The 17,365-nt window shown below is 32.8% G+C and overlaps 3 protein-coding genes across 3 annotated transcripts; 2 read left to right on the top strand and 1 right to left on the bottom strand.

Moving 5' to 3' along the window:
• Positions 1–365: 365 nt before the first annotated feature.
• Positions 366–5,283, bottom strand: LOTGIDRAFT_186972 (hypothetical protein). The gene is made up of 11 exons (XM_009052151.1): positions 5,224–5,283; positions 4,335–4,484; positions 3,970–4,045; positions 3,636–3,683; positions 3,146–3,201; positions 2,720–2,782; positions 2,317–2,338; positions 2,023–2,148; positions 1,744–1,872; positions 1,259–1,385; positions 366–827 (listed from the first exon to the last, which is right to left on the bottom strand). Exons 1-11 carry the CDS (start codon positions 5,248–5,250, stop codon positions 776–778), a joined length of 876 nt encoding a protein of 291 aa, XP_009050399.1. The 5' UTR covers positions 5,251–5,283; the 3' UTR covers positions 366–775.
• A 1,338-nt stretch (positions 5,284–6,621) lies between these two features.
• Positions 6,622–9,745, top strand: LOTGIDRAFT_158707 (hypothetical protein; the record flags this gene model as incomplete). The annotated part of the gene is made up of 7 exons (XM_009052150.1): positions 6,622–6,724; positions 7,251–7,437; positions 7,918–8,127; positions 8,281–8,399; positions 8,858–8,991; positions 9,217–9,385; positions 9,594–9,745. The coding sequence occupies 7 exons, from the start codon at positions 6,622–6,624 to the stop codon at positions 9,743–9,745; spliced, it is 1,074 nt and encodes a 357-aa protein (XP_009050398.1).
• Positions 9,746–10,601: 856 nt separating this feature from the next.
• On the top strand, positions 10,602–14,489 carry LOTGIDRAFT_231159 (hypothetical protein). Its single transcript, XM_009052149.1, has 7 exons — positions 10,602–10,682; positions 10,867–11,047; positions 11,729–11,947; positions 12,099–12,217; positions 13,202–13,347; positions 13,702–13,870; positions 14,242–14,489. Exons 1-7 carry the CDS (start codon positions 10,607–10,609, stop codon positions 14,385–14,387), a joined length of 1,056 nt encoding a protein of 351 aa, XP_009050397.1. The 5' UTR covers positions 10,602–10,606; the 3' UTR covers positions 14,388–14,489.
• The last annotated feature ends 2,876 nt before the right edge of the window (positions 14,490–17,365 follow it).

The following is a 17,365-nucleotide window of genomic DNA, read 5'->3' as shown; positions in this document are numbered from 1 at the left end:
GGGTAGTATGACTTAATGTTTACAATTTTATAGGAATATTGTGTAGAATAAATTGCTAAAAAGTTGAAATGAGGTTTATGTCTTACTATTCTGCACCTGTTTTGGCCAGTATTGAAAAAACCAACTAAGTGCCATGAAGAAATTTTGCCAGGCCAGCAGCAAAATTACATGTAATGTCATGTATCAAATCACAGATGTATTAAGCCAGCACTACTTGAGGCCCTGTGATAAATTTGCTAGAGCAGAAAGTAGAAAACATGAATATTATCCGATTATCCAATAATGTAGGAATTTGGCAAGTTTGAGACAAGGTGCATGTCTTCTTAAATATAAATTGGCATATTCCATATAAATACATATCATAACACGGTTCATTATAAATGCATTATTTAAAACATCAGATAAAAATCATGACATCATTTACATATATTAACATATTAAATGATTATTTTATTCAATGTTTTGCCTACATTCAATATGTTATCACATTTAGTAGGTATAGGACAGTTGGAGACGTAAATAACTGAATAATATTCTATTTGAAATATATAGTAAACAAATAGGAATGAAGTGATATTTATAAGAACAGTTGTATGAAATATAGATTAGTTCATGAATACAAAATCAATAGACTTTTAATGATTTGGGCGTATATGGATGAACATCATAAAACAAATATTAGAATAGAGCAGATATCATTCTTTCTTCTGATCAAATAGGTCACTCAAGTTTATCATAATTGAGCGTTCATTTCTACTGCTAGTTTATTTTCATTTTACTGATAAGTATATAAGTGAGGGAAAGGTAAAGCTTCTGTTGGCTGTAACCTGAAAATATATTTATATGGTGTTCAAACCTAGGAATAGATGGGGGATGGTGCCAAATGTGCATTATCAAAACAGTAGAAAATAGAAGAAGCAAATTCTGTTTGCTTGTATATTCTACTGCATCAATAATTCTGCAACATAGCGGATACCATACCTTGACTATTAGGACCTTAAGATAAATTTGATTTTCTTTTCAACTAAAATTTTCAATTAAACTTTTGAAAACTACATATTTCATGTTTGTCAATTCTGAGTTACTGTGTTGTCTCACATGCATCCCCATCAGTCGACTGTGGAATGAAACATTGCTATGATCGTCAGGAACATAATGTAAACCTAGCATAACAATGTAGTTAACAAACTCTTTGAATACGAGCTATAAGTCTATAAGAGGAATAATGTGAAGCCTACAAGTAAACAATGTAACATACCAGTTGTCCTTGCTATATACAGTATCTTTACTATCATAAACATGGAACGTATAAATATGGCGTGACTTATCAGATTTATTATTATTACTTTTATGTACAACTTCACCATGAATTATTACACAGGTACCTTAAAATAGAACAGAGTGGACGAAACTTATAGGAAAAGAAAAAGACAAATATAAATATTACAAGAACTATTGTATTGATAACACCAAACAAATATGCACTATTGGCACATGTTGAAACATTTGACTTCAAATAGCATATTTATAAGTTAAAGGGTTTGTAAAGATGTATTGCGTACACTTGTGACTTCTATTTGCACCAATATGACTTGCATCTGACTTTTGTGGTACTAGATTATGATGCCATTATCACAATTGGTATTTGAGCCAAATGGAGTTTTTGCAATGAGAAGACATATTCTCACGAAAGTTGAAATCCAACTACAAAATATAATAGCGAGTAATCCATGATTTGTTTACCTTTTTTAACCTGTCCAGGAATAAAATCATCTTCATTGTAAGATGTATTTTTACCAGTAAATATTGTATGTGGTTTACCAGGACCTGCATCTGCATTTCTTATCATTCTTCTTTCACCATATAAGCCATCTAGAAATATTGCATTTAAATCTGATTTATATAAGATGTAAAACCAAGCACAGACATGCTAGTTCAGATTTCTTTAACTGAAATACCAATCTGCATACATACATATATATATATAACCCTCATATCACTTAGAGCTAAGTTTACACCTACTTTTATGAGAACCAGGAATGAACCACAGGCAACCATTTTCTAATGTAGCATCTTCTAAAGCTATCCATAAACCGTATAATTTCATAGGATCAGTTTTAAGGAAGGTAGAGTCTTGGTGTGGACTTACTATAAAGAAAAAGTAGCTATCATAAAAATATATACTTTAATATAAACCTACATCAGTTTTTTTTATGGATTACCTCAGTTTACTAGCCAGCAATGTAAGACAGAAAATATTAAACTGTTCTGATGGAAATATATTTATATTTTGCAAGAAGAAAATATGTAACTTACCCTCACCACCAATTCCTGGTTGCTAGAAAAGAAAAATTCAGCTTAGACTCATACATGTATATGTTTAGATCTATCAATTAGTTATTATGCCAAAATATCAAACAATAAGGTTTTTCAACAACTAAAAACGTATGACTGCTCTCCCTTCCAAAAACCTAAGGCCACTCTATCACTGGGTTTGTGAACTCGGCATCCTCTTTGGAGAATCCACATGGCTAAGATTGTTGATTCTGTATATTTATTAATAAAGATGTATTTAAATAAAATCTCAATATTTGATGTTGTTTTGTTATATAGACCAAACTGTTAGATTTAATGAGATATTTTGCCCTATTCTAGCAACTATGACAAAGAATAGAGAGCCCAATGATCAGAGCCCAAGATATTTATTACAGAGTCTTACCTTAAATATGTACATACTCTGACAGACAACTGGATCTTCTAGTTCTAGATGACGTACCACGTTCTGTTGGTAAAAGAGAGATATATTTTTAATGGAATACATGGGTATTATAAAGTCAGTCATGTTAATTATACAGCTTAGTTATAAACATAAAAATTGTTAGATACAGTATAATAGTGAATATAGTGTGCACCCCTTCTTACCCTCCAGTATATCTGGAACAATTTCTGTCACCATAAATAATGCATCTCCCGTCTTGACGAAAAAATCAAAAAAGTTCATAATTTTTAACTATAACTAATAAAAGCTTTCAGGTAATAAGATGATGTTATTGCAAAAATCATATTCCTATGTGATCAATATAAATTTTTGATTTTGTGAGAATTAACTATTTGATTTATGACTATATCAGGATAATTCAAATACCTTGACTTTTTCACTAAAAGTAACTTTTCTGAATGGAGGACTTAAAGTATGTAATGCTGAAAAAATACAAAATATATTACCAGTACCTCTCAAGTTTCATCGTCTGCAAGACAGATCGTCATCATCCAATCAGATTCCTTTTCCTTTCAATAGCATACTCTGTAGGTGATTATCGACATGGTGGAAAACCACCTACTGGAGATTTTTGTTTCCTTGTGTGCCATCCAGTCGTTGAAACTCAAGATAAGACTCTAATGGACGACAAAAGTCTGTGACCAAGACCATAAGTGTAAATGCACCTTTTACAATCTTTCTTAATTGCAAAGTAGATTGTTATAACATTAAAGACTAAAGATTTAGTTTCATTGTTAAAGTAATTATGGTACATTCATAAATATTTTCACAAAACTAGCAGAATATTTCAGTTGCTGTAATACACTTTCATATGTGTGAAATATTAAATACCCATAATACATAGAACAGGTCTTACCATGACCTATTTTATTCAATGATTTCTGTTTATCAACTAATAACTTTCCTGAAATAAATAATGGTCAGTATAAATCTAATCATAGGTTTCATCTCAACAGTGTTCAATTAACCAAGGTTAGGTACCACGTTTCTACCATATTATCATTAGTTATAATGTTCACTAATAATGTTTATCAAAGCCATATAAACTTCATACATTCTTTCAACTTCAAAATCATGTAAGACATCTTCAGTTTCATGAATTGGAACAAAATCTTGAAAACGGAAATCACACCAGATCTTAAGTTCCTTTCAATAATAAACTGATTTAGAAATATGTGCCAATGAAGTACCTTTTTCATCTATAGCTCCTTCTTCAAAAAAAAATCTTATTTTATCCCCACTGCTTATAAAATAATCATTACTAATCTAAAATATAATAAAACTCATTAACATCTCTGAACATTGGGGTTACAATCAAACATACAACACAACATCTTCAAAATAAGCAAAATCATTGATATTTTATGTTACATGTCAGTGCCAGGCATTTCTCTGTGAACCTAGATAGTCAGCACCCAGTTCCCACAGGTCTGTCGATTCCTCAATTTGCTAGTAAAGATCCAAAGTTTCACTGATTATGGTTAATTTTGGTGGATAAAATTAAAGACAATATCAAATAGATGACTGTGATGTGGCAAATGTAAAAGATGCTTACATGCTTGTCTGGATCAGTAGTTGTAAACACAGAAGGACAATGTTCATCAGGTTTCATATCTTCCACAATGTCCCAACATTCTGATCTTAATGACTGAATTTCTTCTTCTGTCAGAAAATCAGGAATAATGGCATAACCATCTTTATCAAACTGTAGTTCAAATAAATTACATTAATCTATTTAAGAACAGCTATAATAACCCAGACTTGCTCAGAATCAATATATGTTTGTTTGTGCCTTTATCTAAGGCTATAGGCTACTATATTTTATGATCAGACCAACGAGAACTAGTTTTCTAATAGTGCATCTAGCCATATTGTTTTAATTTGTTCTAGGTTGTACTTTACATTCTTTTTATTGTTCCTTTCATAGTACATAATTCCTTCTATAAACAGTATCTGGAGCCGCCGTGGCTCCGTGAGTTCAAGATAATGCCTTCCATTTTTTCAACACGGTTTCCCCCTGTCATTGATGCAGGTAAGAGGGGCTGACATCATGTGGATGGGACAATAAACTGAGGCCCTGTGTGCTACAGGCTGTTCACATTAAAGATCTCTCAACAGTTGGAAATCGAAAAAGAGCAGGCTAATGCCACTGTCATGGCAATATTTCCCTCATTGCAGCCTGCACAGAGTAGCCTGTCTACATTAGCCGACATGGTGCAGAAAGGTAGGACGTAAAACTTCATTCATTTAATTAAAAAAAACAACAAGAGATTATTGAGGAAAAGCATATTTTTACATACACCCAACTGACATCTTTACTATTTTTCAAATTACGTCTTTCACTGATCTCTATAATTTACATGAAATATAGAATATGGCAACGTGAACAGACAGCTTTGTTGCAATCGGGTATTCAATATTCAAATAATGTCAAAGGAACAAACCTGCTCTTTATCAAATAATTTCGACATCTTCGCTATATAGGACAAGAGTACAGTTTTAATGTTATTCGTCCTTGACTTATAGCCACGACCTTGACATTTCACTTGTTTATCTTGGTCATAGGAGTTATAGAGTTCTTATTATATAAGTCTATGATATTGCCATTGTAATAATGTACTCATACAGATTTATGAACTTGCATAAAATGATTGCTAACCGGACAAGGCAACATCGCTCACGGCAATTATGTTTTAAATTGGAGTGAAATGCCAGACAATTTTAAGCTATCGATGTCTTTACAAAGATAAAGATTTGAAATTGTTATATGGATGAAACTTGGATGCTCGACCAACCGTTCAAAAAGTTAGGCCTAGGCTAGATCAAAGGGAGCAGGGGTATTGAGAACTCCGCGCATCATCCTTTCGCACAAAACAGCGCACTTGCATATTATATTTATATTATATATAAGATTTGCAAAAATACAAATATTTTCAGATGGTTTTAACCATTAAAAACTTCTCAAAGTAGGCCTAATGATCTCTGTAAATTTGTAGTTCTGAACAAATGTGGTAGGATCCTCCTTCTATCTTATCAAATAAGACAAGAATTTCTAGAATAACAAAAGGTTAATCAATTATTTAAAATTAAAAATGAATCATCTTAAAAAGATCTTGTAAGGCTACATCACAGTTAATTTTTTATAATATTGATTAAGATAATTAAATAAAGAGGCTCTAACAGTGACACAATTTAATAAATTATAGTAGTGCTTTTGAATGGATAAATGAATAAAATTCCCCTACGTTAAAGTTTTATCCAGATATAGGCCTACCATATCTTTCAAGAACGACCTTCATTTTGTAGATATTCTATAAAAACAAATCACGGAGTGCGAGTACTTTATTTACATGAAGTTTGCAACAAATATTTGACTTTCCGTTCTTTTTAACACATTATCGAGTAGCCAGTCCCCTTTTGTCAAGTGGTAGTTTTTGGGAAATTAATGACTTCAACGTGTGGAATTTGACCAAAAAAAGACCCCGATTAATTCGGATTAATGAAAAAGAAGATAAATAACTATTCTTAAAGCCTTGACGTCATTTATTATTCAAAGGTTAAAGTTTAATTGATAACTTAAATGTCATGAAACACCAACGCTATAATCATCTTTTAATAGACTGCAATTATACACGTTAATTCTACATTTAACCTTTAATTTCAGATTTTGACATTTAATTCAACTTCAGTCACTTGTTAATCCCTTCATTATCTCTGAACCAACTGAATATTAGTGGCAACTGCATGTTTTGAAGGCCCAACTCTGTGAACAAAACTAACCTTCTAGGTACTGACCAAGTTGCACCCGTTTCTGAACAATCCAAGCCAACCGACAGATGAAGATGGAAAAGTCGTGGTATTTATTGACTTGTTTTCTGTCGATAGTAAACGGATTTCGATTTCCAACACCAAGTACGTTATTTACTGAAAATCATTTAAAAGATGGTAAAATTTAATGCAATCCACAGCTACCAAAGATGCACATTGCAGTCCAACCAAAATTTTCTTATTCGGAGACTTGTTGATACCCACAACGAATTGTTCATGCTTTTCAGTACAGTACTTTTACAGGCTCATTTTGTTTATTTTATGTTTTATCTAAACTGGAAAGTTTGAGTTATTTGTTTAGACTTATTATATTCTGGGATAGTGCGATGCGAGTAACTTAAAAATTAATTTCGGAATATATCAAAAGATGATACTGTACCCAGAAAAAAATCAGAACTTTAACGACCTGTTAGACCTGTACTTCCTTGACATAAAGCCTGTTTTTACATTCTTACGAATTGTTCCAATTTTAGTAGATTAGAGTTTTATTATCTATTATAAAGGATATCACTTTTCGAGTCACTAGCTTTAACATTCAGGATAATAATGATAAAATCTGTACTATCTCTGATATTATGTCAATAACTCCAGTTCTTAAATAAGATACAGTGGGACCTCAAGGTACCGATATCTTATCTTTCAGATGAAGGACCACTACTGGCAGTTTTAGACTTCAACAAACGTTTACAAGTTTTGAATACCACATCTGCAAAACGTATAGCAAAAATTGGATTACTTGGTGGAAATAATGGTGCTTCGGCTAATATTAACTTTAACTATGAGGATGGTCTTATTTATTGGACAGATGTTTCTAGTAAAAAGGTTTATAGGTAGGAAAACATGCTATTGATATTGCTTAGATATTGGATCTCAACAAAGGCAACGAAATGAGAATTATAAAATACAAGACATTTCCAATTATACAACTGTCTTCGCACATTCGTCGATACTAAGAACACACTTAGCTTCCAGAAATTCCAACCTGAAATGTCACGAATTTTTACTGAAAATTGTCCACTGTAAAAACAAATTTAAAAGTGATAATGAGTGCTCATATTTATATTTTCATCAAACCAGTTCATTCTTAGAATAATGGTTCTATCTTTAAGCAGATATTTCAATTCTAACAAAAATGATCAGCAAAATTCTACTTACCAACGAATGTGCGTAGAAAACAGAATACGCCAATACTAACGCGATGTAACACTAAACACTATTAACATGTCTTGAAACATTTTCCAGAGGAGAAGGATAACGTCTTAATTGAGCTCATTACCCCATTGAAAGTTTAAGTTATTGATATGTTGCAGTCTAAATGCTGAAACTGGTGAACAGAAAGTGATATTGGAAGGCGATCTGAGATCACCAGAAGGTTTAACATATGACTGGATACATAAGAATTGTTATGTTTGTGATCCATTTGGTAATAAAATAGTAGTATTTAATACTGTAACTGGACTGAGGAAAACATTGATTGAGGTTGAAAATCCCAAAGATGTGGCTGCCGATCCCAGAAACGGGTACGTATGATACTTTACAACTGGCTTGAAATGGTAACCACTCACCTTTGAAATTATTTGAATATTATGCTTAATTTTGTTATTCAACACTCTCTAATAAACGTCAAATATATATATCGGGACTTGTCTAGAGTCCGAATATTTCAATTACAGATGGCTATATATTGCACATGGATGGGAGAGTACAGCACGCATATCCAGGTCGGGTCTAAATGGTGAAAATATGCAAGAATTAACTGCAAGACTTGAAATACCCTACAGCATTAGTTTAGGTAATTCATTTAGATTTTTTCATATATTATCATATATTGATGATCCTAATAATTGAATAAAAAGAATTGATATATCGCTATAAGATGTTCCTTTTGACCACATGAAATATTGATACCTCTATATGAATTATAAAGGTTTCGTTTTCCAGAGCAAGTTTGTGATTGAAGTAATAATGCTGTTCTTATATTTCACGGCCATAGACAAAATATTATCATGATTCTCTTGAATATAACATGATATTACCATGATGTGAATTATTTATTTGAAGCAAAACAAGTTTCTTCAGGTGATTAACCTTATGAATTTTGAGGATAGTCTTATCATTGCCTATATATGACTTTGAGTTCGTGTATAGTCAGTATTGTCAGTTGAATCAAGGTTATTTTGTGTGAAAGTTCTAGAGTACTAGAATTATTCGTACATATTTCTACTAACGTTACAAATTATTTTCTTACAGATTTTGTCGGAAACAAATTATACTATACTGATTGGAATAAAATATTAAGTATGAAATTAAATGGGGAAAGAATAAGAACATTTTACAGGACATCAGGTTATGACTATACTCCCAACACTATGACAGTGTCTCGTGTAAGTAGCTTAATGAATGAAAAATAAAACCAGTTTGCAAAGTATACTTAAAATGATCGGGAATTCGTTTTATTTCTGAAAAAAAAAACACTACCAAGATACCCTTTTCTCTAGAATGACTAGCGATAGACCACAATGGTGCTCTGTGTTCCAGAATGATCGACGTGGTATTATGTAAGATATGCCAAACTAAAATAGAAATTCCTATATCATTGAACATTATAGGAATATGTATTTTGGACGACTTCTATAGAAGAACAAGTCAGAAGAAAAAAGAAACGTGGTTCAACTAGAATTATAAAGTTTAATGCTCTAGAAAATTATAACCGATACAACAGTCAAACTGATAGTTATATGGGAATTGTGGCCATTCATTCTCAAAACCAACCTGCTAGTAAGTTAATTATGTTTTATACCCCTTTGTTTCATTATCTCTTTTAGTCTAAATCGGCAAAGTTCAATTGTAACATCCCATTCCACTAAGACGCCTTGAAATTGTTTACTATTAAAGAAAGAAAAGAAATAAATGAAACGAATCTGTGCAAAATATTATAGAAATCTAGTTAAATTATGTTAATTTATTCATATTTCAATATTTTCAGCTGCAAGTTTATGTGGTGATAATAATGGTGGATGTTCTCATTTCTGTTTACCATCACCAGTTGACCTTCACCTTTCACCATCTTTTACTTGTCACTGTCCTGATGATATGGAATTGACTGATGATAATAAAACTTGTGACTGTAACATGTAGTCCGATAATCACCAACGTAAATTGACTATCTATAATGTAATTTGTAATTCATAATTTTTACATTTTCATAATGTCGTAAATGCTGATAATAAATAGCTGTATTTTTTGTAAGGGACATCCAGTATCTTGGTGGACCCTTAAATGGTTCAGCTATGTATAGATACCAACATTTAGGCGAAATTTGCTTTTTAACATTAAAGTGAAAATTCTCAAAAACTAGCTACCCAAAAGTGGGTCGGAGCAACTGCCATTTAAAGTAACATATTTTGTCTGAAGTGATACTTCATTCTTATATCACGTTAAAGGAACGGGTATAGCCAGAATTGTCGTGCTTGTCTGTTCTGGCGACCAAACACTAAATACAGCAGACATATCACAGTCGCAAATTCAAAAAACCAGAACCTTGTTCTTAGCAAACTAAAGCTATTTAGTATATAACAAACTAACCCCTCACCCGTGCGACGAGTTATTATTTTATCTAATTACTGATCAGAACAGAAGAATAATCCGTAACAGTTCCAAACCGCTTAGTTTAATTTCTAAATGAGTATTTATTCCAACCTAGACCTGTACATTTGAGAATCAAACGCTTTCTTCACGAAAACCAAAATGATGTAAAAATAAAAAAAAGTTACGTTAACAAGGTTTGGAAAGCAGGTTTTAACAGTTGAAGAATGAAATTTTATAAACATACAACAATATCACTGTTGCTTCATTTGAGACTGTGTCACTTCCGTTGGAATATTAACCAATCATTTCTGATGCTGAATAGTGTAATTATGTTATTTACAATACTTTAAATTGACCTTTGGTATAAAATATTAGAGTGCATTCTACAGTCAGTTGGTATACATAGCAGATATGAAGTATATTAGTTTGATTCCAGTGTTTCTGTGTTTTCTAAATTCAATAACATCTATCACATTTCCTAGCACTGGTAAGTCTCTTACTAATTGTCTTATTGGAATCAAAGAAGATATTATATTCCTTACACACATTTGTGGATTTGTTAGTCTATAAACTATAATAAGAAGAATTAGATTGTGTTTTATTTTACTTGTTTATGGCTTCAAAATTTACAGAACAAATTGTTATTCAACGATAATATGTAATTCTTATAGAAGATGGTCCTCAGATCGCAGTACTGGAGTTCAAGAAGGTTATGAAAGTTTTCGACCCCGAAGCTTCCGAACAGGTTGAGAGCATCAGTTTAAGGGGGAGAGGGGGGACGGCTTGTTTGGATTTTAACTACAGGAATAATGAGATATATTTTACAGATTTATTTTCAAATCAACTTATCAAGTAAGAGTTTGATTTTGTATTATCTCAGCGAATACCAGTTTGAATGTAGAATGAATAAAATTATGTCTGCTGCACTTTGTTGAATTAACAAAGATGTTCTACATCTATAAACTGGCTCTTTATTTTATTTATATGTGTGCGTATAAAAGTCGTCGCTCCTGTTTGTCTGTCAGTCCGTCTGTCTGTCTATCCACAAAAAATTGTTGATGGATTTTGACAAAATTTGCAAGTCTGTTATGACGTAAGGATGAATCATATTAGACAAATCGAAAAATATTTGATATGCGTTATTGCCCTTGTTTTTGAAAAAGTTTTAAATCGTTAGTCAAATTGATATTACGTAATTATATTAAATATTACTTACTCGAAACTTCCCAACAAAGATCAAATAATGCAACATACAAATACCTAGATCCTTAATGTTTCATATACTGATAACTCTTGTCAACCTCACGGTCAACTTGTCCACCATTACAATTGTGGGCGTATCACGATGGTCATCGTTATGTTTTAATTATCCGGTTTTTTTTTACCGGACACTTTAACCAGCCTCTCTAACTAGTATCACTGATCGAAAATCACTGAAGATACTATTTCAACCAATACTAGAACCGAATGCCGGACAATCACATTGTGGAGCTCTTTGAATAACTTGCTTTTTCATTGATTTCTTCATTAAAGGCTGAAAGCAGACGGAGGTGAACAGAACCAAAAAATAATCTTCGATTACGAAGCAAGAGCATCACCAGAAGGTATCGGGTATGATTGGATACATAATAATCTCTACTTATGTCTGTGGGGAGATGATCATATTGATGTATTGAAATCAGATACTGGTGAAAAAATCACCCTAATTAATACAACCAAACCTCGAGATATTGAAGTCGATCCTAGATCTGGGTAAGCATTAGAGACAATTCTGGAAGATTAGTACATTCAATTTCTTCAATACGGTTCAAAATATCATGTAACAAGAATAATAACCTCTATCAAATTTTAGCAAGAATGTCAAAAATAGTTTATGAGCTGATAATTACAAGTATATTTTTAGGTGGATGTACTATATTGCTGGCTGGGAAGAAACAGCTAGACTAGTAAGATGTGGTCTGGATGGTCAAAATGAAGAAGTATTAACCACTGACATAGAGCGTCCATTTTCCCTAAGTTTAGGTAGCTATTTTTCATGCTTAACCATGTCAAGGCAAACTTTCAACGGCCAGAATTGATATTCAGTTTCATAGACTATATTTCAATTTTAAAATTTTAAATTTTATAAGGATTGTATATCATATCAGAACTAATAGAAGAGCAAAACGAATCCCTTTGAACTAAAATATTCTATTATTATTTAAATCTTTAGGTCGGTTAACCTCTTTCAACTCTCAACCTGTAGCAATCTATCTGTAATGTTTATAACATGGCAAACTTCTACAACCTAGATCAACATCTGGTGGAAGGTGGATATTTTGGTGGGGCAGTTCGTCAATTTTTGAATTAATTAGTATAAACAAACGATTACAATTGTTGAAGAGGCTGAGTGTATATCTTCATCTCACATTATCTTGCCTGATGATCAGAGACAACTGAAGAAACCGAAAAACGAAGCCAAGACACTCTGGGCTATGAAATTTTTGTCTCTATCCTTGAATTATTCCTGTTTTGTTATATAGAGTCAAGGATATTTCTTTAGATTTACCACAAGCTTGTCTTCAGCTTCAACTGACTATTTAGCTAGATCGTCACATTGATCATGATCTTCCAACACATCAGTTTTTACCGTGCCATGCATATTTCCTTGTCAATCGCCATTTTGATCAAAAGAGTTAAAAATTACCAGTAGCAACTTGTAGCACAATTAAGATTCTGAATGCTATTAGGTTTCAGGATGAAAGAGATTTCAGCTTGGAAGTTGAAAGATGTTGCAGAACATGTTTAGATAGCACCTCTTTCAACTTTCTGTAATATGGCACCGTCAACCAAAAAATTGAAATAGGTTGAAAGAATAAGGTTACCTGTGTAAACTTACCTTAATTACAAAGCAACTTTTGGTTGAATAACAATCAGCACAATTTTCCACAAAATTAACTTCTGTTGGTCATGATCAAAAAGGAAGAAATTCGTGTATTAGTGAAAATGTATATTATTTATTTCTAGATTATTCGGAAAATAAGTTATACTGGACAGAAAAGTATCCGGTGAATAAGCTCTATAGTATAGATTTAAATGGTGAAAACAAACGCGAATTTCTTCATACTAGTTATAGTTACGACCTATCACCATCTTATTTGACCGTGTCCAGGGTAGTTTTCACTTTATTTTATTAAAAATATATAATTTGTTATCTTTAGGCCCGTGAATGCGGCAACCCAAGCGTCTATCAACTTGGTGAAACATTCTTTAATCATCGAAGGACGAATACTGGTATCAAATTAACTTCAAATGTGTAATAGTGTGCTAATTGTACACTCCTCACAATAATATGCATCCATGCGAAAAAAATATTATATAAATGTATGTAAAAATAAGTGCAGAATCGGATAAAGGGCTAAATATGTTCTATAACTCACGCAGCGACCGTCGTATAAAATGATCAAATATATTGTCTACCATAATATATTATTATGAATCACTGCTATAGAATTTACAACTTTTAGGAATACGTTTACTGGACAGCTGGTTACAAAAGTAGGGTGTACAGAAGACTAAAGCATGGCGGTACTCAATCACAGAGATACAATAATCTAGAGGAATTTGGCAACTACAATATCAGAACAAATCTGTTCATGGGAATATTAGCTGTAGATCCACAAAAACAACCAGAAAGTAAGTAATTACTGCTGACTGATGTACTCGATGGTAACAAACTGGAAACAGTGGTGGACCTGGCCTCGTGGAATTGGGGTACAATTGGGGTAGACCCAATAATGGGAGGACACCTTTCTAGGTAGAGTGCCTCCCGCAAATGTATAAGGGAACCTTCTGACACATTGTGGGCAAAAACGGCACTGCAAAGAAACAACGTTGTGTGACCTAGAAGATTAGGATTAGCTCCAGTTTCCCACCTCATTGAATTCTAATCCATTGAAATCTGTAATTCACTTCAAGAGTTTCGAATTTATTGCATGTACCACAACATGGTATTTCATTGGTGTTGGTATTTTATTGGTTATAATTTCCAAACTTGTGTATTTTAGCTGCAAGCTTGTGTGGTGATAATAATGGTGGATGTTCTCATTTCTGTTTACCATCACCAGTTGACCTTCACCTTTCACCATCTTTTACTTGTCACTGTCCTGATGATATGGAATTGACTGATGATAATAAAACTTGTAACCAATAGATAGTGCGTTAATCACCAACGCCAATTGACAACTTGCAATCATAATTTGATTTTTATTGTTACAGTAAATGATTATAATAAATACTGGTATTTAATCCATTCATTGATTTATTTTGTATTAAATGTTATGAATACTCTTTTAAATTTCACTAAAAGCGGGATTTTAATTTTTGAACCCCTCAGTTGTAATGCTCAGTTTACACCAACGGCGCTTTGATGGCGCTTTAAAGCGGCGTACAAAGCGGTACCAAAGCGTAACAAAGCTCGAATAAAGCGCCAGGGTCGTAATAGATCGTTGGAAAGCTTTGAGCAAAGCTGGATATTCGGCAAGAGCGCCAAATAATTTTATACTGTTTAAAAAATTTTGGCGCTCTGTCACAAATTTATTAAAGCGCCGAGAACGTATCAAAGCTTAACAAAGCGTAACAAAGTTCAGGAAAGCTTGACTCAAAGCGTATATAGTTGCTTTTTTTCGAGTGCGCGAGCGAACGAATGAATGCTTCCAGAGTGAATTTTTCGTAGGCGCCGCAATGCTGGATGGGCTGGGCCAGTTTCTAGTCGAGTCATTCAACTCGATACATTCAAATTAAACTTTCAGTGTGACCCGTGACCTCACACATATTAAAAGTTGCAAACACGATACTTATAGAAACTATAATGGAGTGTACTGAAAAAATAATTCTAGAAGCCCAGAACAGAAAAGTCTTTAGTTTTTTCATGATGAATTTTCAAATAATCTTAAAAATATTTATAAGTCAAGGCAAAATAGTTCATCAAATAATCACCGAATTCAAACATCGACGTATATACTGTTTACAAGGGCAATAACTCTTGAATCGTTCATCCTTTTGATACCAATGTCGAACTCAACTGAGATCTCATCAATATATAGAGCGACAATTTTCCCTGAGTTTAGTTAGTTCTAATATTTGAAGCTTTAAACCTTTTCGTTTATAAACAAAAGTAAAATATATTGTATCAATATCAAGCAATCTTTCCATAGAAAATACGTACATAGAAGATACATCATCTCAGAACTGGTAGAAGAGTATAACGAAATGTGCACAATTGTTTTTTAATCCAATTGCTTACTTGCTCTCGAGGTACCTGAAACGTGTAAATCGAGCGAGGAACGTCTGTGATAAACAAAAATGATTCCTATGGAACAATCTGGTCCAGTTGAAATAACAATCCTTGTAGAAATGGGGGTTTAAGAAAGACATATTCTCGTATTAGTGAAGTAATGTATTGCACACGAGCTCCTTTATACCTTTTCTGGTATAATTAAGTCACAAGTTTTACGATTTCATCGAATTTGTACAAGATCTTCTGTTTTGAACCAAGCCTGTACGATTGTTTTCTCAAAACTGAAAGAGCGTGGGTACTCTAAACGATTTTTACGAAACATAAAAAATTCCACCTTATCACAGATAACAGCTAAAAACAGACTTTATGCCGAAGTACCTCCAGGTTTAAGAAGTGCTCCATGTTTGTCCAGTAGATGCAAAACATGTCCCTTTATATCAGAAACTCATTATTTTGTAATCAACTCTACGAATAAAAGGTACCCGATCCAGGAACATCTAACATGTGAACATTCGAATGTAATATATTTAATTTCATGCAAGAAATAGCCCAAACAATATGTAGGAGAAACTAAGAATAATTTACGAACTCGCTTTAATGCTCATAGGTCAGACATCAAATTAAAGAAAGACAAACCTGTTTCTAATCATTTCAACCTCGACGACCATTCAATAGACGATCTCACCCTAATCCCAATTGAGCGTATAGAAATTGACTTGCCCGAAGATGAAACTACCAAATTCCGTCAATCTAGGGAAATCTATTGGATTGAGACATTGAATACAGCAAGACCTATAGGACTAAATATTCATCATAATGTAGGCATAACACCCTTTGTTGTCCCGTTTAATACAACCAGCAATCGAGCAAGCAAGATAGTTTATGCCCACTATAAGAGCCTTCAAGAGAAATTCCCCCATGTCTATAAGCAGAAAATGATAGTTGCATATTCAAAAAATAAGAACTTAAATGATAATATTGTTCATAGTAAACTAAAAACAATCAGTACATAACAGATACTATACTTCTCGCCCATCGGGCGAGTTATTTTTTCTAATTTCAGATCAGAATAAGAACAGAAGAAAACCCAATATCAAGACCCTTAATCCTAACTTCTAAATAAAGTGTCTGCTCCACCCTAGGCCTGTACATTTGGGAGAATCAAACCCTCCCTTTCCCGAAATTTAATATTTTTAAAAACAGTTCATACTGAATAGAAAGCTACTCTTGATAGTATAATATTAATACATTTCATATAACAATAATACAAGTGTACACTCAAAATTTAATACAATTCTGACATAAACTGTCACCTCTATCGCGCTCACAAGACAACAAATTTTGATAGGTTTTTACTAAGTCAAGGGCAATAACTCAAATTCTGTGGATCGAAAAATTGTCAAATTCAAACTTGACTAAGGTCACATCCTTATAAATGATCACATCAAATTTAAATCGAATGAGAACTGTAGTCTCTATTGTGTTCACAAACAAATTTTGACGTGTTTTCCTAAGTCATGAGCAATAACTAAAACACCATTTATCGTAAAATCGTCAAATTCGAACTAGTCCAAGAACTCATCATTATAAATGATCACACCGAATTTCATTAAAATCAGATAAACACTGTAGTCTCTATTGCGTTCTCAAACCAATTGTGGACCGATGGACCGGCGGACGTACAGGGGCGACGACAAGATACGATCACATTATTATGTGGGCGTATAAAAACAGTTTCACTGTTAAAATAGTGCGCAGTACTCGTTCTACAATTGATTATTGAGCACTATTTTAACAGTGAAAATATCTTATCATTGTATAATCCTCCTTATTAGTAGAGCGCTCGGTTTCCAAAAATGGAACAACCGAAGAGAGTTACATTTAATTACTCG

The sequence above is a fragment of the Lottia gigantea genome (assembly GCF_000327385.1).
Source record: "Lottia gigantea unplaced genomic scaffold LOTGIsca_18, whole genome shotgun sequence".
Classification (NCBI taxonomy): Eukaryota; Metazoa; Mollusca; class Gastropoda; family Lottiidae; genus Lottia; species Lottia gigantea.
Note: the sequence above shows the minus strand (reverse complement) of the source record. Positions and strands in the feature narration are given on the sequence as shown.